Source organism: Gouania willdenowi, chromosome 19 (assembly GCF_900634775.1).
Source record: "Gouania willdenowi chromosome 19, fGouWil2.1, whole genome shotgun sequence".
NCBI classification, from domain to species: Eukaryota; Metazoa; Chordata; class Actinopteri; order Blenniiformes; family Gobiesocidae; genus Gouania; species Gouania willdenowi.
The window spans coordinates 13854721-13875648 of record NC_041062.1 but is presented as its reverse complement, the minus strand read 5'-3'; the positions used below and the strand labels follow the sequence as shown (position 1 = coordinate 13875648).

The 20928-nt window shown below is 36.8% G+C and overlaps 1 protein-coding gene across 1 annotated transcript in view; it reads right to left on the bottom strand.

Annotated features, from left to right (window-relative positions):
• nrg3b (neuregulin 3b) overlaps positions 1-20928 on the bottom strand; it is a 230417-nt gene that overhangs the window by 99344 nt on the left and 110145 nt on the right. The window contains exon 3 of the mRNA XM_028477084.1: positions 10824-10959. Within this exon, the coding sequence (XP_028332885.1) occupies positions 10824-10959 (136 nt within the window). The remainder of the gene's footprint in view (positions 1-10823; positions 10960-20928) is intronic.

Below are 20928 nucleotides of genomic sequence, written 5' to 3'. Positions count from 1 at the left end.
AAAGTAAACTCAAATGATAGTTCCTCGGAGTTGTTGTTTTTACTTTAAACTTGAAAGTAATAAACTGAGCACCCTATGGTGGAGTATATAAAAAAAAAAGATTCTGTAACATAATGACAATAATTTCCACGTCCAAGCACAATCATCTGCTTGCTTATACATTAGAAAAATCTATGCACTGACTGATCCTTGTTTCTCAATTCAAACAGTATTACATATCATTACATACCATGCAGAAGCACCTGTCCCTCCTTATCGCCTCAATGGTTTTTTTTTTTCCTTCATTCTAATGACAAAGTAACATACTCAGCAGCAGGCAGTATGTGATCACAATCCCACGAGACCTCATCTGCATGCTGTGGATAGAGAGATATCAAAGCCCTCTATCAAAGTGTTTGCTGTGCTTAAACCTGATGATGTTGCTATATTGGGGCTGCGTCCACTGCTGAAAATCATTCAGTCTAAACATCAGTAATGAGAGGCAGCTGTTATCCTTCACCAGCTGAGCTCGCCCAGGAATAACAAGTGAAGAGCTGCAAGGCGACTAACTGGGACTGTACCGCTGCCGTCTGATCCAAAGCAGTCACAATCAAAAAGTCTGCAATTACTTCTCCAAGACTCTTCTGGAGTCTTTGATGCTGTAATGAGTTTAATACGGAGTGGGTGCATTTAAATAAAGTTCTGCACACACGCGCGGTCAGAAAAACTCTCATGATGTGCTGCAAAATAAGGATTCTAACTTTGAATGTGTGCTCATTTTTACAAACAATTACTCATGAAAAGCTTTTTATTGGAGAATAAAGTAGATATGAATGAAGTAAACAAAGTAATTTATGTTTTTAATTAGATATACCTGTACCTATGATTCGTCGTAGGTAACATGCACAACACCTACTATATTTTACTTTAAACTTCAAACAAAAGTAATTTTTTTAATTATGTTGTCAATTTAATCACATTTTGATCTATTGTTTGAATGTGAATTTTTATCTGAAGCCTTGTGACTCATTAGATAAGATAAGATGAGATAAAACTTTATTGATCCCCCGTAGGGGGACATTTGCATGCCACAGTAGGAAGAACAAGAAGAAGCTATAAAGGGCAACACCTCAAAAATAATTACACTATTAACACAATAAAAAGTAATTGCATTATGTAAAAAATGCAAACAGACAACACATGGATATGTATGGCTCATTAGAAACAATGTTTACCCAGTGACTATAGCTATATATTACAAAATAAAACATGCATATGCCTATGAATGAGATAAATGAACCAGTTGAACACTATGCTTTCATTGACAGGATTCTTAATTTTTTGTTTGTGTAACTATTTCTATACCTAGTATTGCACAATAGTGGTTAATATACTAACATTAACCATATATACGTCTTTAAAAAAGCATATTTAATCAATTTGGCTGGCAATGTTATTACAGATTATTACACAATAAGTCAATTTGTAGTGAGTTGTCTGTGTTTTCATGCATTCTTTATTTTTAAACTGCATTTGATTTACAGTATGCCTGAACCTCATGTTTATTTTTTTACTTTCAATTCAAGCACGGATGTATTCAGAATATCTCTATAAAAGCAAAGAAGTTCTGCGTGTGCGTGTGTAGCGAATTTACTCATTTAGTACATTTTTATTATTAATACCTTATGTGTGATGAGGGCGTGTTTTGAAATTAAAATGTATGTTTTGCAACACCAAATTACTCCAAAATAATGGATGCACACACTCTGGCTCTGTGTAAGCAGTTCATAAAGGTTCAGGTCGAACAGACATCGTGTTGGGGAGAAATGTGTTCCATAAACACACACACACACACACACGCACGCACACGAATTATTTATACCAAAAAAAATACCCAAAATGACAACATCAATTCACAAAACTAATCTAAAAAGATACAAAATACACAAAATGACTCCAGAATCACACTACAATGGCAACAAAAAACAATCATTATACAAAAATGCATGAAAAGACAACAGAAACATACAAAAATACACATAATGACTCAAAAAAAATACAGTACAGAAAAATACACCAAATGAGAAAAATATAAATATGTGTTAGAAAAAAACTACAAACACATTTATCATGCACGTCCCATATAATTAAACCAGGGAAATTGCACACACTATTTTACTTTGCACCCGCAAATATACCCTTTTATAATACTACAGAGTATGTACTCCTCTTTGTACATCCAACCATCAAACACACTCATTTGGCCATAATTGACAACTCTACTTAGGCTCCTCCCACTGTATGGATACATACTTCCGACAGGCACTGTACTAGTAGAATAAATGCTTAAAAAACACTATAATTAGCCTCGATCTGATTGTTGTGACAAACCTTTTGAGGGGTTGCTACTTAACTGTATCGGTTTAAGTAACTGACTATCCACTGACATGGATGAATAAACATTTTTTTTACATTGCAACAGTTAAATAAAAGCTGTGACGTCTTTTGTAACGATTGTTTGTTAAACCGAACCAAAACCCTGTGAAAGCTTTTCAATTGTCACATTTCTTAAGAAAACACAGTGTCCTGCCGTGTAGCTTAGAAAAAAACAAAAGAAAACAGCTTTTGTTAGCTGAAAGGGACATGTATTCTGTCATCCACCGGTTTTTTAATGACTCGCAGAATTTAAATGTAACTTGAGGGGAAAGCACAAGATATGAGAGAATGAGTGAAGAAATTATTCATGGAACTATTTAAAGATGAATGCCTTGATGACAAAGAAAATAACCAATGTATTAATACATTTTTGTTACATACAGTATGAAAATGGAAGGAAAATCTACTGTTTTTATACCATGTTATCTTTAGAATAAAATCTAGATTGTAACGTATTTGAAATTAAACTGTAATTAAAAGTAAATCTTGGGTAGATCTGTATATGCCAAAACAACAAAAAGAAAAGCAAAACCATAAAAAAAAAAAAAACAATTACATTGACCAAATATGACAGCTGGACAGACGTCCCTGTATATTCATAGATTTATCGTTTTTACTGTTATTGTTCCTGAGAGGTATGTGATCTCAGTTGATTCCAAGAGAATTAATAATGACAAATTGTAAAGAAGGATGTTATAATGTATTAATTTAAACAATGAAGATATCTACGCTTCAGAAAGTAGGTTATCAAATCCGCAGAACTGAGAATTCAGTTTTATTCTTGTTTTCTTTGCTTTTTTGAACTACAAGCATTCAACTGGAGGGATTCAATTCATACAGATATTTGTAAAAACAAAACAAAAAAAAAGTCAGGTCAGTGATTTATCCTTATGGTGATGACAACATGTTACACAGTATTATATGTTAATATAAATGTACTTTATTTAAAAAGTTGCCTGCATCAGACACAAACCAACACAATTTATTTTAAGTGTTAAATGGAAAAACTTTAATGAATTGATTTATGTTATGTTGAAAATGTATGAGATAAATAATTAATAAACACAACTTTAATTTGACTCGTATTATGACTTATATTATAACCCCTTTATAAGTTATGTAAGTTCTCATTATAGTAGGTACTTTTTTGCTATATTTTGCCATTTATCTGTCATTTATGAAGGTAAAGATAAACAAAGATCTGGTGTAAAATCAAGCCGCAGAGGTCTGACATGAATATTTTGGTGGATTGTTGCAATGACTGTAAAAACAGGACAGTTGAGTGAACATTCTTTGCATCTCATGATTACCTTCGCCGCTTCACTCGAAAATCAAATCAAGCGTGTGTAAAACGAATGCCGTAAATGGGTCGTAGTTCTGCTTTTCAAAGCTATCAACAGGTAAGTCTCATATAGCATGTGGGTGGAGACGTTGGGGGGGGGGGGTACATGGTCCGCTGGCTTTAAGCCTGGAAACCATCCTTTCACGCAGGATGGATCATCTGAGGAGCGACGGAATTGCGGATTAGCGGAGCCTGTCAAGGTCTGACGGTGCAGTGACAATTTAATCACTGTACTGGCTCCCCATAGCAAAAAGATGTGACGGGAGATAAGAGACCAGAAAGTTAAGATGCTGCGGTCTTTATTTATATGATTCATATTGCTTTCTCAGATACCTTTAATACTGCTGCTAATGCCTTCTTGGTGCTGGTAAAATAAAGGAAAATAGGCTGATGGTGAGCGGCAAACGTGTGCATTCGCAGCCTATCCCGAAGCTTAACCCCCCAGCGATCAGGGAATTATTGCATCCTTTTGTGAGAGCTCATGTTTTCCTCTATCACGAAGGATGATCAAAACCCTTAAGGCGCATACATGTGCACACCTAACATCTTACTATTATCTGAAATATTGGATATCCTCGATATTCATTTGCACTAATGGGCTGTGAATAACCAGATAAAATAGAGAAACCCATCAAACAAATCCATGTTGATAATAATATCATCTTACACGTTTGTCAGCCTGGCTTTGGGTGTTGCAATCAAATGTGCAAAATTTGTCATGAATAATTCACAACGGCACTCATTTCTACCTTTGGGTGGTCATTATTTTAATGTCTAGTTGATCACGATCAATGAAGACCGAGCAGAACGACGGAAAGTAACTGCAGTGGCAGTCTGAATATAACAACTGTTTTTTTTTTGTTTTTTTTCCCCTTGCTGCATGCTTTTCACTAATGAGGGAAGAAGTTTCCATGGTAATAAGAGACTCTTTGCCAGGCTTTTTATACATGTGCCTGTGTACAAGCACAAAGACACATAGAGGATAGTGACTGCGTGCGTAGAAGCAAAACAATGAAAATGTGTACAAAGCTCAATACATGAGCAACTGCAATTCTGAATGAGTCCCCATGTGATCAGCGCTGATGTAGTCTCTGGCAGGCAGGTTGTATTCTGTTTGGTTTTAAGTAAACACATTTAACAGAAAAAACAAATCAGAAATTAAAGAGTTTATTCTGTATAATGTAAAAACCATGTAATGGAAAACTAAATTTCAACAAACCAGAATGCAAAATTACATTTTTTTTCCAGTTTTTATCTTGCAAAAAGCACATTTATAGTAAAAAATAGAGTTTTAAATAATATATTGTATTTAAAATTAAAAAAAAAATGAAAAATCATATATTCTAGGGGAATCTTTTATATAATACAGACAAGATAAGACCGCAGCCAATGAATACCAGTTGAAGAAGGCAAGTAGCATTTTTGCTGTGATGCATGCATTGCGCAGCCTCTAAATGCCTGGATACTGTGTGTGGCATTAAAATACAACCCCATGCTGCAGACAGAGGCCATAACTGCAGTGCATTTTTACTGCTTTTATAATGCCCCCTAAACAAAGACACTTCATCTGTAGAAAAGTACAATTTGACAGCAATACTAGTAGTAGTAGTCGTAGTAGTAGTAGTAGTATATATAAAATATAGAATATAGTCCTAACTAAGTGCACTTGTGTGTGGTGAGAAATGCTGAGCCAAGAACAGCAGGCATACAGTATTATTCATGGTGTGACAAGTGTGGAAGTAACTATATCTGCATTGACAGGTCCGTGCAGCAGAAGGATCTATTTGACTTCTCTCCCACAGTCTTTTTAGGATCAGGAGAGAACATGTATTATCTCTTTCACTGTTAATTTGATTTAAGGTATATTCACCGCTGCTGACTCTCTACATGAAGCTCGCCGCTTTAGAGGCACTTTTTATTCCAGGCTCACCATCACCAGCTGTCTGAGTGCTCTGCTGCTGAATTTAAGAAAAGGGAAAGCAGGTGACATGATTTGGTGTGACAGCTCGCTCCACTACACATCTTGATAATGTATTCCTCCACCTTGGTATGTGTTTTTTTTTTTTTATATATACTTTCGGCGAATGTGTATGCTGTTTTTTCGCCTTTGTGCAGTCAAAGTGTCATCTCGAGGCTTAAGGAAACTTTGTAAGTACCTTTGCTACCAGAAACCAGAAAGTAAGCATTTAACGTTGGTCCATTCTTAATCGTTTGCACCGTGTACAACATCTCATGACTATTCTGAGCTTTCGTGAGTTTTATGAGTTGAATAAGGGGACCAGGGGCAGGGGCTCGAGACAGCGACCTTTTTTTCCCCATCATGTGCGAGTAACTAATTCATTTGGTGCCGTTGGTGCAATCGCATAATGTTTTAATGCTTCCTCGAACACAGGTACTGTATTAGACATTGTGGATAAAGGTCACCCTCTTTCACGGGCTCAGCCCGCCTCCTGTTCTCCTGCACTCTTTCTAGTTCTGAGCTCATGTAGCGCATATGAACACCATATACCATAGACCCACTCTTTCGCGGACGGAACGAGATGATGAGAACCACTCCAAAGAATTAAGAAAAACAGAGGCCAAGTATAATTTAAAAAAAAATTAAGTTGACTTTTCTTCAATTATTTCTGCTTATTTAGGACTAGGGCATTTCTGCCCTCATTAATAACAATACAGTACATCCAAATGTATGGGCACCAGGAGTGGACTGGCCATCTGGCATACTGGGCATTGTCCTGGTGAGCCACCGACCCAAAGTGGGCCTCTCCGCCTCTTTTTTTTTGACGGGCGAGTGCAGGCAGACATGGTAACAGGTGGCCAAAAATTGGTCCAAAAGTAGCAAAAACATGGCAAGAAATAAGGGAAAAGTGACTAAAATGGGCCAAAAGCAGTCAAGAGTAAAAAAAAAATTACAAATAAATATGAATCAGGTGGTATATAGTTGCTCAAATGGGCAGAATGTGGCAAACAATAGTGAAAAAGGGCAAACGTGGAACAAAAAGAGGGAAAATGTAGGGAAAGTAGTATTTATTGGGTAAAAGTTTGCTTATTTGGATTAAAAGTAGCCACAAATATAAAGAAAGGACATACAATGGATAAAATTGTCAAAAAGGAAGTTGAAATTATATTATATGACAAAAGGTGGCTAAAATCTGAAAAAAGTGTCAACACTTTTTCAAATCAGGCAAAAATAAGATTTTCTTGGGAAATAATTAAAGTTAAGACATAAAGAGCCACATGTTGAACACCACTGACTAAATAATGGTTTCGTGATATCCTCTGATAATGTAGTGGGTTATGAAATGGACAAGGTTGAATTTTTGTCCCAGTCCACCCATGATGGGCACCCCTATTGTTTTGGAGAATCACAATGAATTACGCAGTCCAGATCCGATCCGATTCAGTAAAGTAATTTAGGAGCCGACCCAACTGAAAAATTCATAAAGATTGATAAATAACAAATCGAGATATGAATTTTTGAAGTTTTGCCAATGATGAGGAATAGAGATTTTTTTTAACTGAGCCAGAATCAGTATATTGAACCATATCTCCTCCAATATCAAATGGAATCTTTCATGACATAAGTTTAATCTTTGGTTAAAAATTTGTCAAAGTCCGTTTAGTTCTTTTGACTTAATCCTGCTAACAGACAAACAAACACATAAATAAAAGGATATTCTTGTTTTAAACACATATTTCCATTTCTTTTTTTTTTTTCTATTTTTCACCTTGGAAACCTTCTGTTACTCTTCATGCCTCGAGGAAAGGATGACGTCAAGGCGATCATTGAAGCTTTTCTCAACTTCAAATCAATTCCAATGGCTTCAGTGTTTCCCTGAGCAGAACACAGCCCTGTTAGCAGCGGTGGTGAATCAATCTTTGGTAGCCATCTACATTTCCTGTGTCTTTATTTTTTTCAAATAAGCAAAAGAAAACCAATTTATGGATTCTTTCTTGTGCAGAAAATGGGCAGAGGAGAACACACATCATAGCAGGGAATTAATATAACAAGGGCACAAGTATTTTCAATTGTTTAGTTGTCATAAACGGTGGCAGCTTTAATCTACATAACACACAAACCTCTTTATTCTCATTAAATATTGCTGCTTTACTACTAAAATATGTTCTTTTATTCTATGTCGTAGTTAAATCGTCATAGGTTAGTACAGAAAACAATCTTTGATAATCACTTCCCTGCCATAATATGTTTGTACACCTATAATACTTGCTTTTTGGATTTTATTCCAACATACAGTATATCCCATCTGGTCCACATCATGTATTGTCCTTCTCATCTAGATTTACTCTATTTTTAGGTTTTTTTTTAGCTTTGTTTTTGGAAAGAATTCCAGTATTGCAAATTCAAAGCCATTTTCTGTGTAAGCAGCACATATGAATTCACCGCACTTTGAGAAAGAGTTGACAGTTAATATGCAGTTCAAACACAATCTGCATATGTGATTAAAATCTCTCCGATGTCACAGGAAATCAGCCAGTCTCTTTGTTGGTTAGCACAAAAGGAGCGTGTGATGTGCAAACATATCATTTGGAGGAGTTGATGAATCTATGGGTATCATTAAAAGACTTCACTCTCTTCCTATTTCATGGCTGTGCCGTGCTCCTGTTAGCAATATAAGCAAATAGATATATGCTTTAAGCTATTTATCAAATATGCATTAAGATAGCATGGCCAAGGGACAATTTAGCCTTTCTTATGCAAGCATATGCTGTCATGGCCTGATTCTGCAAAGCTAGTTTAGAGCATTCTCGTGTCACATTGTAGAATGGTTACCAAAGGTTTGCGGCTGTAAAAACGTGTGCATACATCACTACACGCACTGATAAACGGTTCAAACCCCAGGCAATCAGGATTGGGTCTGTCAAGCATGCAACATGTCAGTTTGCTTCTGAATGTAATGTGGGCGGATTCCGCTGTGGAGCGCAAAATATCGGGAGGAGGAAATATAAATACATTAATGTTGAACGCGCAGTCACATTTATCAAACCTGGAGCTGTTTGCGGTGCTTGTTTTTGTTACGTCCCAAAGGCAGGTGGTAACACAGCGAAAACAAAAATAACAAATGTTTAATGCTATAGTTAAGTTTCAAAAATGAAATAGAACTCTTAAGCTTTTGAGTGAGACTAGGTTGAGAGAGAGCGCTACCCAGGAGAGTACCCCAGACTTACAGTACTACATTAAATTAGTAAAAGATAACATTACATTTTTAAGGCCATTCAAATAACAGCACATTCATTTATATTTATTTATTTTCAGTGTTGGGTAAGTTACTCTAAACTTGTAATATATTTATATTACTAGTTACATGGATAAAAAAGTTATATAGTTGTATTACAATATTACTCTTTGAGTCACTTTTGGTCCAGAACACTAATTATATCACACTGATAGTGTTCGAATAACATTGGTCTAAGTTTTGTTTCAAATGCTTCTGCTGTTTCAGGAGCAGAAATCTCTTTTTTTTTTGTTGCCCATAAGTTATATTTAACAATAATGATCATCTTTTTTCCCTCAAATAATTGCAAACAGTGAGAAAACAAAGCAAATATGCATTTAAATTAAATATGCAGGTATCTTGAGTTACTTTTAGTGTAACTAGTATCATATTACCACTTTTCACTTTTGTAATGAGTTACACTACTGAGTTACTTCAAAAAGGAATATATTACTGTAATATGTTATAAAAATAACTAGTTACTGCCAACACTGTTTATTTTGGCTCCCCATCTGAATGGTTTGTGCACCTGCTGCTCTATCGCACTGCAATCCATCTTCTTAGAACAGGGTTTTACACTTTGAGGTCATGGCCCCATGTGGGATCGCCTGAAATATCTAGTGATAATAAAATAAAATACATTTTTGATTTTAAATTATATTTTTTACTATATTTTCTTTTAAAAAAGTATTTATTTCTGTGTATCTATTTTGCACAATTGAAAAAAACAATACATAATATTACAGAAATAGACATACAGTGCAGGAAGAGGCAAAAAAAGCTTGAAAATTGTAATTATTTTTCAAATCAGAACACTACACATTATCTTAAACAACTGTATTCTGTATGTTCACTTTCTCAAATATGAATCTAGTTCAAGTGAAATGCGGTGTGAAAATATCTGAGCTGGCGCATATTATCACTTAACAAATGTGATCAAAAACTAATTCTAGAGAAAAATAAAAGTCAATGGAGTCGCCAGAAATTTAATATAAAAATTTAATTAAATCCTCTGCATTCTCTATCTTAAACGTGCAAAATGCTTATTTAAATTTATATAAGGGCCGTCCCAACCACGTCTGCATGTGCACCGATTTGCACTGCAATCTTAGTAAATTCCCCAGCAGGTACAAAAACATTTAGCACCCTTTATTTCAGATCTTATTTCTTTTCCGGTAGTCACAGTCAAAGTGATTGAAAGGAACAAATGCAATAATAACTAGAATATTTGCATTTCCTGAAGAAAACGCAAGTGAGGATGCAGGTGCTGGCCCGCGTCATTGAACACTGGATTAGCATTAGCCTAGCATTAGCAAAGTTGGCTCAAAGTTGAAGCCGTTAAACCTTAAAAACATGAAAATTCCCAAACAAAATGAATGGGGACATTTTTGAACAAAAAAGTTACAAAAGTACAGGCACCACTGTGCTAAAGTTTTGACACGTTTAGATCTTAATTGTCAAAATCGTGACAAAATTCTGTGACGGGGAAAAAAAAAACCAGACAATAGTGAGGATGCCTCCTATATCCTTACTAATAATTAAAAGAACAGCCTGTGTTACTCTGAAAGCACAGTGAGGTTTTTTGGTTGTCATCACACATCTTTTAATGTATTCTTTGTGCATTGGTTGAACAATTTTCCCTCTTTTAAGCATTGAATAGCTCAAGAAAAAAGAGGCTTTTTCACCTGCAGGGAAAAATAGGTTTGAATTAAAATGACATGAGGTTAGTGATTGGTTCGAAAGGGCAAGGAGAGAAAGTGTCAGAACTGAGGAGGCAACAAAATGTCTCGCTTGTTCGCCCTCAAACAAACACGAGCTCCAGCCGCACTCACCTGCAGTGTCGGTGAACCCCGGCCACCGTTTCAATGATGGAACATTCTCCCTCATTTAGACAAAAGGCAAGATCTTTGTCTTCCACGCACGGCTTGAAGACCTCTGAACGGACACTGGGAAGAGTCGGATTCAATGCTGGAAAGGGAAACACAATAAGAAAAAAAGCACTAATTTAATCTCCTTTAATCCTTTTTTGACTTTTATTCAAAAACATTTTATTATTGAAACCATGTTATAGCCTTTTAACCAAACATACAGTATGTATTTTGAGGGGAAAAAAAGCTTTAAATCTTGTTTAAAAAACTAAATAATTCAAACAATACTGACTTATCGAGCTACCTACTGCCACCTACTGACAAGGAGGAGTTTTTAGTCACTTTAATTGTAAAGGGACTTGCTGACATAAACCAAAAGAAAAGAATACATGCAGAAATAACTACAGTAATGAGCGCTGTTTCGGGCTCGGATGTGCTTAGAAATGTGTTTAGAAATAAATGTAGTAAAAAGAAATAAAACAAATTGCTAACATAAGCTCGTGTTTATGAGTCGTCTCCTTGCTCTCCACATTTTTAACATTTTAAAACACTATTTGTTTTATTACTTGACATAAAGGGCCGCTGTTTAATCATTTCTTATGACTTATCTTCCTTGAGTGGCTCGGCTTAAGATGTTTAATTTTAAAGAGAGGTTGTTGCGACTGTTTAGCTTGTAAAGTGTAACAGTTTGTAGCAGTTGTTGGACCGTTTAATGTACTGGGAATCTCTCTATGTGTTTTGGCTAACTGGGGGCCATCAAGCAGCATCTTGACAAAGCCAGAAACGGCTCTGACAGATATACATCGATAAACCAAGAACAGCAACATTTGATAATCACGATTATGAATGAGTTTTAATGATTTTCTTTCGATGGTTAGCCATCAAAAGTCAATATTAGTTGTTTTAGTAGCTAAAGAAAACCAGACAAAAGATGGTGTAGCGCTGTACTGCTCCATCATGACAGTGCAGAATGATGACTTTAGCTATGTAGCTTCATTTTTCCGCTGACACTGAGCTGCTGTGACATAAGGAGCATGGCAGCCGTGAGGCACTGCAATGCAGGCTTCTCCACCCTCTGAAATATGCACAGCTGTCAAGCATGTTATCACAGCGACATAAACATCGCGTGCAAGACTCTGCAGCCACCCGCTAATGTGTGCAGCTATCCAATTAAAATCATCCATGCACGGGAGGACACTGTCGTACATGTGCACCTTGGCATAAAAGTGATCACTCAGGAGCTTTCTCGCTACATCAAGTCGTCAAAGCCATAAAAATTGGATTGACCAGTGCAAATATCTTGCCAATACCATTGGATTACACATCTGATTCTCCCTTTATCCATCTTTACGAGCAGAGAGACCGTATTTTACTGTGCAAACACACTTGTTTTGCAAATGTGACACTTTTTTTTTGGCCTTGTTGTTGCTCTGTGGCTCACTTTTCCTCTGCTGATGGGCTTTTTCTATCCAAAGCTCCAGTTTCCAATTGTATCTGCTGGACTGAAAACTTGATTTGTTTGTTGTCCCCTAGCGTCCGGTTTAATCTTTGTTTTGTTTATGGCTATTGATTGTTACATCTGGAGATGTGGATGTAAGACCCATGAGATGATGAGAGATCTGGAAGAGATATGTGTTGCCCATGGGCCGGTCAGCTAAGGGCTCTGAAGGTAAAAAAAACCAACACATTGGACGGTTTCATTTAAAGCAACGGCTGTTAATCTTTTAGTAGATAAAATCACAGTGTATGCCTCATGGATCGATGAATCCAACATCATTTACTCCAAAAAGAAGAAAAAGTCATAATTGCAGGTTGAAAGTTTTCTATTCCACTGCTATAAACACTGCTTGGAGACTTTTTTGTGCATTGCATTGTGGGATGTGGAGTCCTGTAATGCAGAGAAGTGTTTTTCCTTTGTTCTTATGCTGCATTCAAACCGGATGTGTCACGAAATGTCCGTACGTCAGATTACATACAAAGTCAATAGATAGATGCGTCCCAGATGCGAAATCTTTCCTGTGCGGCGGTGCGGTCCGATCCGCACATCAAGTGCGTTGGCCACGCCAAATCCTTCTAGTCGGGTCCTAGTTAAAAAGCCTGGTTGAATGGGTGAACAGACCGATGTCCGTGTTGACGGCCTGACATCATCGTCAACAAAGACTCTGATTGGCTTTCGTCATGCGAAACAGCCGCAGGAGTTCAATATTTTCAACTCTTGCAAATGTGCAGATGTGCAAATATGAGTAAAATCGGGAGCACGCTCGCACGGGCAACGCACGTGACGTGACCACACCGCCTCACAGGAAAGATTTTGCATCTGGGACGCATCTATCCATTGATTTTGTATGTAATCTAGACGTACGGACATTTCTTGACGCATCTGGTGTGAACGCAGCATAACTGTGATTTTTTTGTGTTTTTTGGCCAGACAAGGAGGACAGTGATTCACTTGACACCATTTTCTAGTTTGTACCCAGTATTCCCCATGATGTCAGAAAGAAGTAAAAACACTTCTATGCACCCGTCTCTGCGACTCCAAATCCCAGAATGCAATGCGTGAAAATGTCAACAAACGGCAATTTCAACCTTTTTCCTTCCTTTTCCTGAATGATGTTTGATTCATTGATTCATCTATGAGGCATAAACAGGCAGGCAGGGGTGTCATAAAAGAACCAGATGCTGCTGTAGTTTACCTCCACCAATATGAACGGAATTACCTTTGCAAGCTAAGACTGACAAGTTTGTGCGTTGGTATTATTTACATGACAAATTCCCAAAGAGGAATGTTCAAAAAGGTCATCTATTCCAAGACATAACTGTGATATTATGAAATGGAGCACAATGTCCCTCTGTGGTACGCACGTCTCCTGCAATAATTGTTGTGGCCTTTAAAGTTTATTGTATGTTTTATTCAAAGAGCAGCCACAGTGGCTACATGGTGAGATATAACAGTTGAAATTCTGAGGTAATGCTCCGTGTCAGGACAGTTATTTCTGGAAGCAGGGCTGCTCTGACAAAAGAGGAAATGGATTTTATGTGCAGGGGGTCTATTTACATTAGAAAAGTCAGGGTCATGCAGAAACCAAACACCCCTTTAGCATCTGCATCCAAAGGCATCCAATCAGTGTTGAAACCTCTGAAAAAAGAAGCACGTAATTTGTACAAATTTAATTCAGAGTTACAACCGCAGTCTCCTTCTGTTCCTGTCATCGCTCTATTACCCCCTTCTGTGAGGAAAAGTAGCTCAAGCATGCCATCTTCTCATTTGTCACGTTGTTGACAGAGCAGCAGTGGGGTAGGATGTGAGCAGCACAAGGTCACTGTGGCAAGGGTGACACAGCACTTTGGGAATCGATGATGATGTACAACATCTTTGTGGATTTCTCTCACAAGGGAAATAACTCACTCAAAACTCTGGCAAATTACAGAAGTGCATTTTCTCCAGAGGAGAAAAAATAAGTGTCAGAGAAAAACTGACTCAGTGAGCAAAGGATGAAGCAGAGCTTTTAAAAGTGAGGGTGTGCTAAGGGTAGGGCAACCGTCGACTCCCGGTTTAGTTTCTGATAAGGCTGTTAATAAGTCATTTTGCAAATTCCTTTTTTTTTTTTGTTTTTCAGATTTTGCCTCCTTTTGTCAAAAAATATCCCTTTTTTCTATTTTTTATACATTTTTGAAAGTTCTTTTTGACACTTCAATCAATTTTTGTTGATTCTTTAACCATTTTTTGCCACTTTTTATCCAAATAAGCTATCTTTTGCCCAATAAATAACACTTACTTTTTCCCTACATTTTACCTCTTTAAGTTCCACTGCTTTGCCCTTTTTCACTATTGTTTGCCACATTTTGCTCATTTAAGCTATCGTTTGCGATTACATTCCACCCATTTCCTCTTTTAAGTCAATTTCTTTGCCACTCTTGACTGCTTTTGGCCCATTTTAGTCACTTTTCACTCTTTTCTTGCCACGTTTTTGCCAATTTTGGACCATTTTTTGTCACCTGTTGCTCATTTTTTGTCACCTGTTGCTCATCTTTTGTCACTTTACTTACTCATTACTCATCGATGTGAACTCTTTGTTTACCTTCTTGAAATGGCGGCTTCGTCAAATGGCTGGCTCTGACTGGCTTGATCACCATTCAATCAATCTAACTGGACCAATATGTTAACCCTCTGTAAAAAGTGAGGGGGATGAATTTTGGTTTTTCATGAAAGTGCGGGTGTTGCATCCCCTGCATCCTCCATGGGTGAGATGTGCCTGGATTTGTCAACACTTTCTATATCTTGCCCCTATTGGTCTCCAATGGTTCATTTGACTGATAAAAACAAGTCAACATATCATCCCAGGCAGCAAAGCTTCCGCTTTTCTTTCCTCGACATCTGCAAACAAGCAGCCTATGCTAATCAACTGCTACCTTGACATATGCAACCTTCTCTAGTCTTAAAGGGCCCATGTTAAGCTAAATCGACTTTTCTGTGCTTTAAACATCATCAAAGTGCTCTTTGGGCTTCATGATTTTGTGATTTTCTCCTTTCTGACTGCAGGGCGAGCCCAAACACCCCGCTCCAATTTGATGACGCGTTCCCACTTTAATGACGAATTTGACGCAGGTCTGAGCTGGAGAAGCCGTGCCTCCAGGAAGCTCTCTGCCGTGATTGACATGTAAACAGACACGCCCACAAAGATGAGCATTTCAGCTTCCTTTGTGCAGTGCTGTGTATGTATTTTCTATGTATATAACGGTGAACGCCCGCCCCCACGCTCTGTCTCATATTTATAAAGCAGCATGAGTGGGTGGGAGGAGGGCGGGGTGTCATCTGGCCCTACGTCACCGTGCTGGGAGGAGGAAGTCAGTGTGCCGTCTATAGACACGCCCACTCATGAATATGCATAAGTAGGCCGCAAATCAGCCTGTTTCTGTAAAGTTGCTCAGAAAGTGACTTTTCAGAAGCTAAAACTCTGGAAAACAGGCGAGTTTGGGAAAATAAACCTCAAATTCAATGTATTTGAGGTTCTTAGAACAAATGGAGATGGGTGAAAAATAACATGACATGGGACCTTTAAAGCATCACCTCTAATAACCCTCTCGACCACAGATCTTCAGATCTTTTTGTCCTTGTGCAAAATGAGCTGTCAGTTTCTACTGAGTTTCTGTTTTATCACAATGACGGCAAAGAAATGGTCCTAAATCGATCAAATAGGGATGGAATGCTGAAAAATAGCCTATGAATATTCTTCTGTCAGATAGAGAGCAGGCGAACAAGGCAGTTAAGTAAACAATAGCAGGTTTGAGTTTGTGCTGTTTTGTTTTTTCTTACCATGGGGGAAACTCTGCAAACTCTGCAAACTGATACACAGACAATGATGTACTTTTTTTTTAAAGTATTTTTGAATCTGTTATCTCAGGAAAATTAAAGAGTTATTCAATTCATACAAATTAAAAAAAAAAGTATAAGCTGAAAAATGTGCTTAATTTATCTATGTTTGGCTCATGACTAATTATAACAGAAGTGCAGTTTATCAACACTTTTAATGAACCTTGCAATGATGTAACCCCTCAAGCAAACTCTCATGAAACTGTCAGCGAGGTAGCGTTTAAACATCACGATAGAGACTGTGCACGAAGTGGCAGCTGCAGTGGAAGTGTGATTCATCCTGGGTTCTTTGAAATCATTTTCACGCCTCTCACTCTCCCCCCACTGCACAAAGGCAATCCAGATTGCTGATTCCCATGGTAACTTTCAAGGAATCTCCTGGCTGGTGAGATCAGATTTAGATGATGCTTGAGAGATCAGAGGCATCTGAGAAGGATTCTGAGTGAGTACTTTTTCCTGACACGCTGCCAATCAATATCCTCAAGCTCAACAACCTCACCAAAAAAAACATTTCCCTCTTCTGTTATAAGAGACTTGATCTTTAGAAAGAATGAAAAGATTTGTAAAATATTAAGTTTACATGAAATGCAAACACACGCACAAACACTTTCTGTGGGATCAAACAGTAATGGAGGAGTCAAAAAATGACACCGGCAGTTTTTGTTACTTAAACATAGTATTGGAGGTTTATTTTCCCAAACTCGGCTGTTTTCCAGAGTTTTAGCCTCTGAAAAGTCACTTTCTGAGCAAATCTACACAAATATGGGGTGCCAAGTGTAAAAATTTAGCATAAAAGTTGTAGCTAACATATTTTCATTATTTATCTCACTTTTCTCATATTTAGCACATTTTCCTACATTTAACACAACATTTAACCACATATATAGAGGTAAAAACGCATTATATCTAAATATTTAAATCTAACTGGTATATGTTATATCTAAATGTTAAATCTATATCTAAATATTTCATCTAAATATTATATATCATATCTAAATGCTAAATCTTATATCTAAATGTTAATTTAAATCTAAATATTATGTTAAATCTAAATGTTTAAATTTAAATGTTTTAATCCAAATCTAAATGTTATATATCATATCTAAATGCTTAATCATATATCTAAATTTTAAATGTTAAATCTAAATGTTAAATCTAAATATTAAATCTAAATGTTAAATGTTAAATCTTAATGTTGAACCTAAATGTTTCGCACATATGCTAATTGACCCCGCCCCTTGTAACCTCAACCAATACACAAGCAGAGACACACAGCCACTCCCACACACCTCTTCACCGATGCCTGCCTGGGTGATATGTGTATAAGTTTAGCATAACATGGGCCCTTTAAGTAAAAGGCTGCTTTATAATGTTAAAAAATAGGACTTAATTAATCTATTGATTGTTTGCCATGTGCGCACTGATACATTTACAGTTTGCATCACAGACATTCACCCTGTTTTGTTTTTGCAATTAGATTATGATTTGACATGTTTAGCTTCATGGAATGGAATAAATTAAAGATGTGCAAATTTTTTCCCAGCAAGGGCCACACTTATGTGATTTTCTGATCCAAGGGCCACATTATTAACATTCATGTCAGCATTTTAAAATAATGGCCAATATGAGAATTATTATGGGCCAAGTTGTGGATAAGATCGAGATCTAGCGAGTATAAAAGCCCCGCCTACTGACCATTCTTAGAAGATCCTGTTTAGTGCAGATCAGAAATAAATATTTATGGAAAGATGCAATCGTTTCATTTATCTGATGACATCTTATTGGAAATATAGGGATTTTCATCTGATGGACTGATCTACATAAGTCAGCTTTGTGCGTTGGGCGCTCTCCGTGTCCACAAACCAATGAAATCATTCATTCATTCACGCTGCTGGCGGCGCTGAGAGCCTCAACAATGAAACACTCTACTCTGCTATACACAAAGTGGTGAGGGCCCATGCAGTAACATAATGTAGGCTATATAAAATATAAATAATATTTAGCAGTATGAATGCAGCACGTCCCTTTCATTGGCTTCAATCCCTGTTTGTGCAAGTGTTTGGGAAATTGAGGTGGACTACGTGAATAAAAACATATCTGTGCTGTAATAAAGGTAAACTGGCTGATCAGATGCAGTCCATTAATCATCCGATTAAATAATATTGTCTAATCTCACAATTTTATATATATATATATATATATATATATATATATATATATATATATTAAAAAAAGCTCTTTACAGCTTTTTTTTGCAGCAACAGTGTTTCTTTGGAGCCTGGATTATGGATTTTAATTCTACATATTTTTAAGAATAATAATCTGTTCCTCCATATGCTGCAATTTTTACCCCTTTAATGTGAGCGCGCACACAGCTAGGTTAAAATCACCTGGCTTTAGTAAATGTTTTGACAACCTGCTTTGTAGAGGTATCCTGGATATATTTATCCAGCTTTGTAGTACAGGGCAGACCCTTGGTGTTTTTTTTTTTTTTTTTTTTTGCTGTTTTGTGTATTTTTGTTGTAATTTTCTGTTCTGTTTTTTTTTTTTTTTTGCTTTTGGAGTGATTTTTTCATGTTTTCAAAGCCATTTTGTACATTTCAATCTATTTTGTGTATTTTCATTGTAAATTTGTATATTGTTCACTCATTTTTATGTTTCTGTTTGTATTTTGTGCAGGACTCAATTTCTGTATTTACTTTACAAGTTGCCGTTGTCCGGAAGAGATGTTAAATGATCTATTCATTAAGTCTTTTTTTTAATCATCATTCCATTCCATCATTACCTTTACTTGTGATGTAACTGAAAGCAGTGCCTAACCTGCAAATTGGAATTTGATTAAGTCGAAGGAAGTTTGAAGAAGGCCGATGTGTAATTTTGCAGGACCCTAGATTTGCCCATGCACTCAGATCTAAACACACAAGCATTTAGCAGCATGTAAACAGTGAAATTGATTGATAATAAAACCTACACCAATGTGAGCAGAGCATCTATTCTTATAGACAACACAGGAGACAACCCCATTCATAACTAGCATTTCCATTCGATGTATTCTTTCTAATGTGCTCATTAGTGTTCTAGTGCTGAGCTTTATGCCTCAGGAGACGATGGTCGAGAGAGAACTGGCTGTGTTTACTGCAGCTTACATCAAAAACGGCCTTACCATGTGAAGGGAAAGTCCTTGGAGAGGCCGCTGATTGCTTACCCATCATGCACCGCTGCCTTTTGGACAGAACCACATTCAGAGACATGCACATTGTGGTGGGTATGGACACACATATAGGAAACTCCTGAAGGCTGCACAGCTAGGCTCTGACAAAGCAGCCTTTCAGTCTCTATTTCTTCTGTGCAATATTTTTCTTTCTATAGCAGTGACTTCAGCTTGTCCTATTGTTTTGTTTTGGTTTTTTTCTATCTTTACTTTCCTACTTTCATGCACATTCACTTTGCATGTTTAAACAACACAAACAATCATGGACCTAACAGCACATTTAAAAAAAAAAGTTTAGTTCCTTGAAATTTAAAGGCAACCATTTTTAAGAAAAAACAAAAAGCAAGAAAAAGCTTCCTAAACTATCCCTGTTCTGATTTTCTCTGCTCAAATGTCATTGCCATTAGGGCAGACTGGTCCCATAAATAGACACAGTGCTACAACATCACTTAGATCAGTGAAATGTCTCAGTTTACACAGCGGCAGAGCTGATGACACAAAGATTCCACTACCTCTGCTTGTTAGTCTTCTGCTCGTTGCTCATTCATCCTGGTTCCATATGGTCTCCAGGTACATGATACACAATTAGCCAAGCATTGTTGCATTTAAATATGCAGTATCTTATACAGACAATATGCATGGGCCTTCCTTTTCTCCTCATATGCATCAATGCGTGTTGACTAAGTTGATTCACAATGTAATGGTATACAAAAAAAAAAAAAAAAAAAATTACAAATTTTGCCAGGTCACATTTTGCATTGTTCCTATTGACATTTTAAACATCTGTACCAAAAATCGAGCCAATATAACATCAGTAAAGGGTGGCACAATTTTTTTACAATTTTTATTGTGAAAAAAAGATTCCGTAACAGAAAACTTGAACGATATAAAGGTAAGTGTGGTCATCAATACTTAATGAGTAAGAACATTAAAACAGTTCAAACACTATTCCAATTTGGCAAAATTTTGTGAACCACCCACAGCGTCGACTGCACAACATCCTGTGACTAATTTGCTGCTCTTAATCCCTGACCCACCGTAGACAAAAACCTGCCTATTAATTTTAAATATCTTTAAAGCCATTATTCTAAACATGAAATGTCCATATGGCACTGAATACATCCCACCCACAAACAGGTGCCAAATGAAGAGGAAAACATCTTCTAATGTGACGTTGTCAATAGCTAGCTGTTTTGTATAAATCATTGTATTTAAATTTTGAATTGAAATACGGGCTTGTGAGAAAATACCTTTTTTTAGTTAAACATGAACAAAACATTTGTAGGGGACATTAACATTTAAAAAAAAACACAAACAAATAAACAGGGGGTGGTGTACTGTATACACATCCACAGCCTTTGGAGAAATGTATAAACCTACACTTTAGAAATAAATCAAAGTTTAACCATCTACGTGCGCGCACACACTATAGTTCAGCTTTGCCCTGACCCTTAACTTTCACTAGGCTTTTATTCTTAACCTTGAAT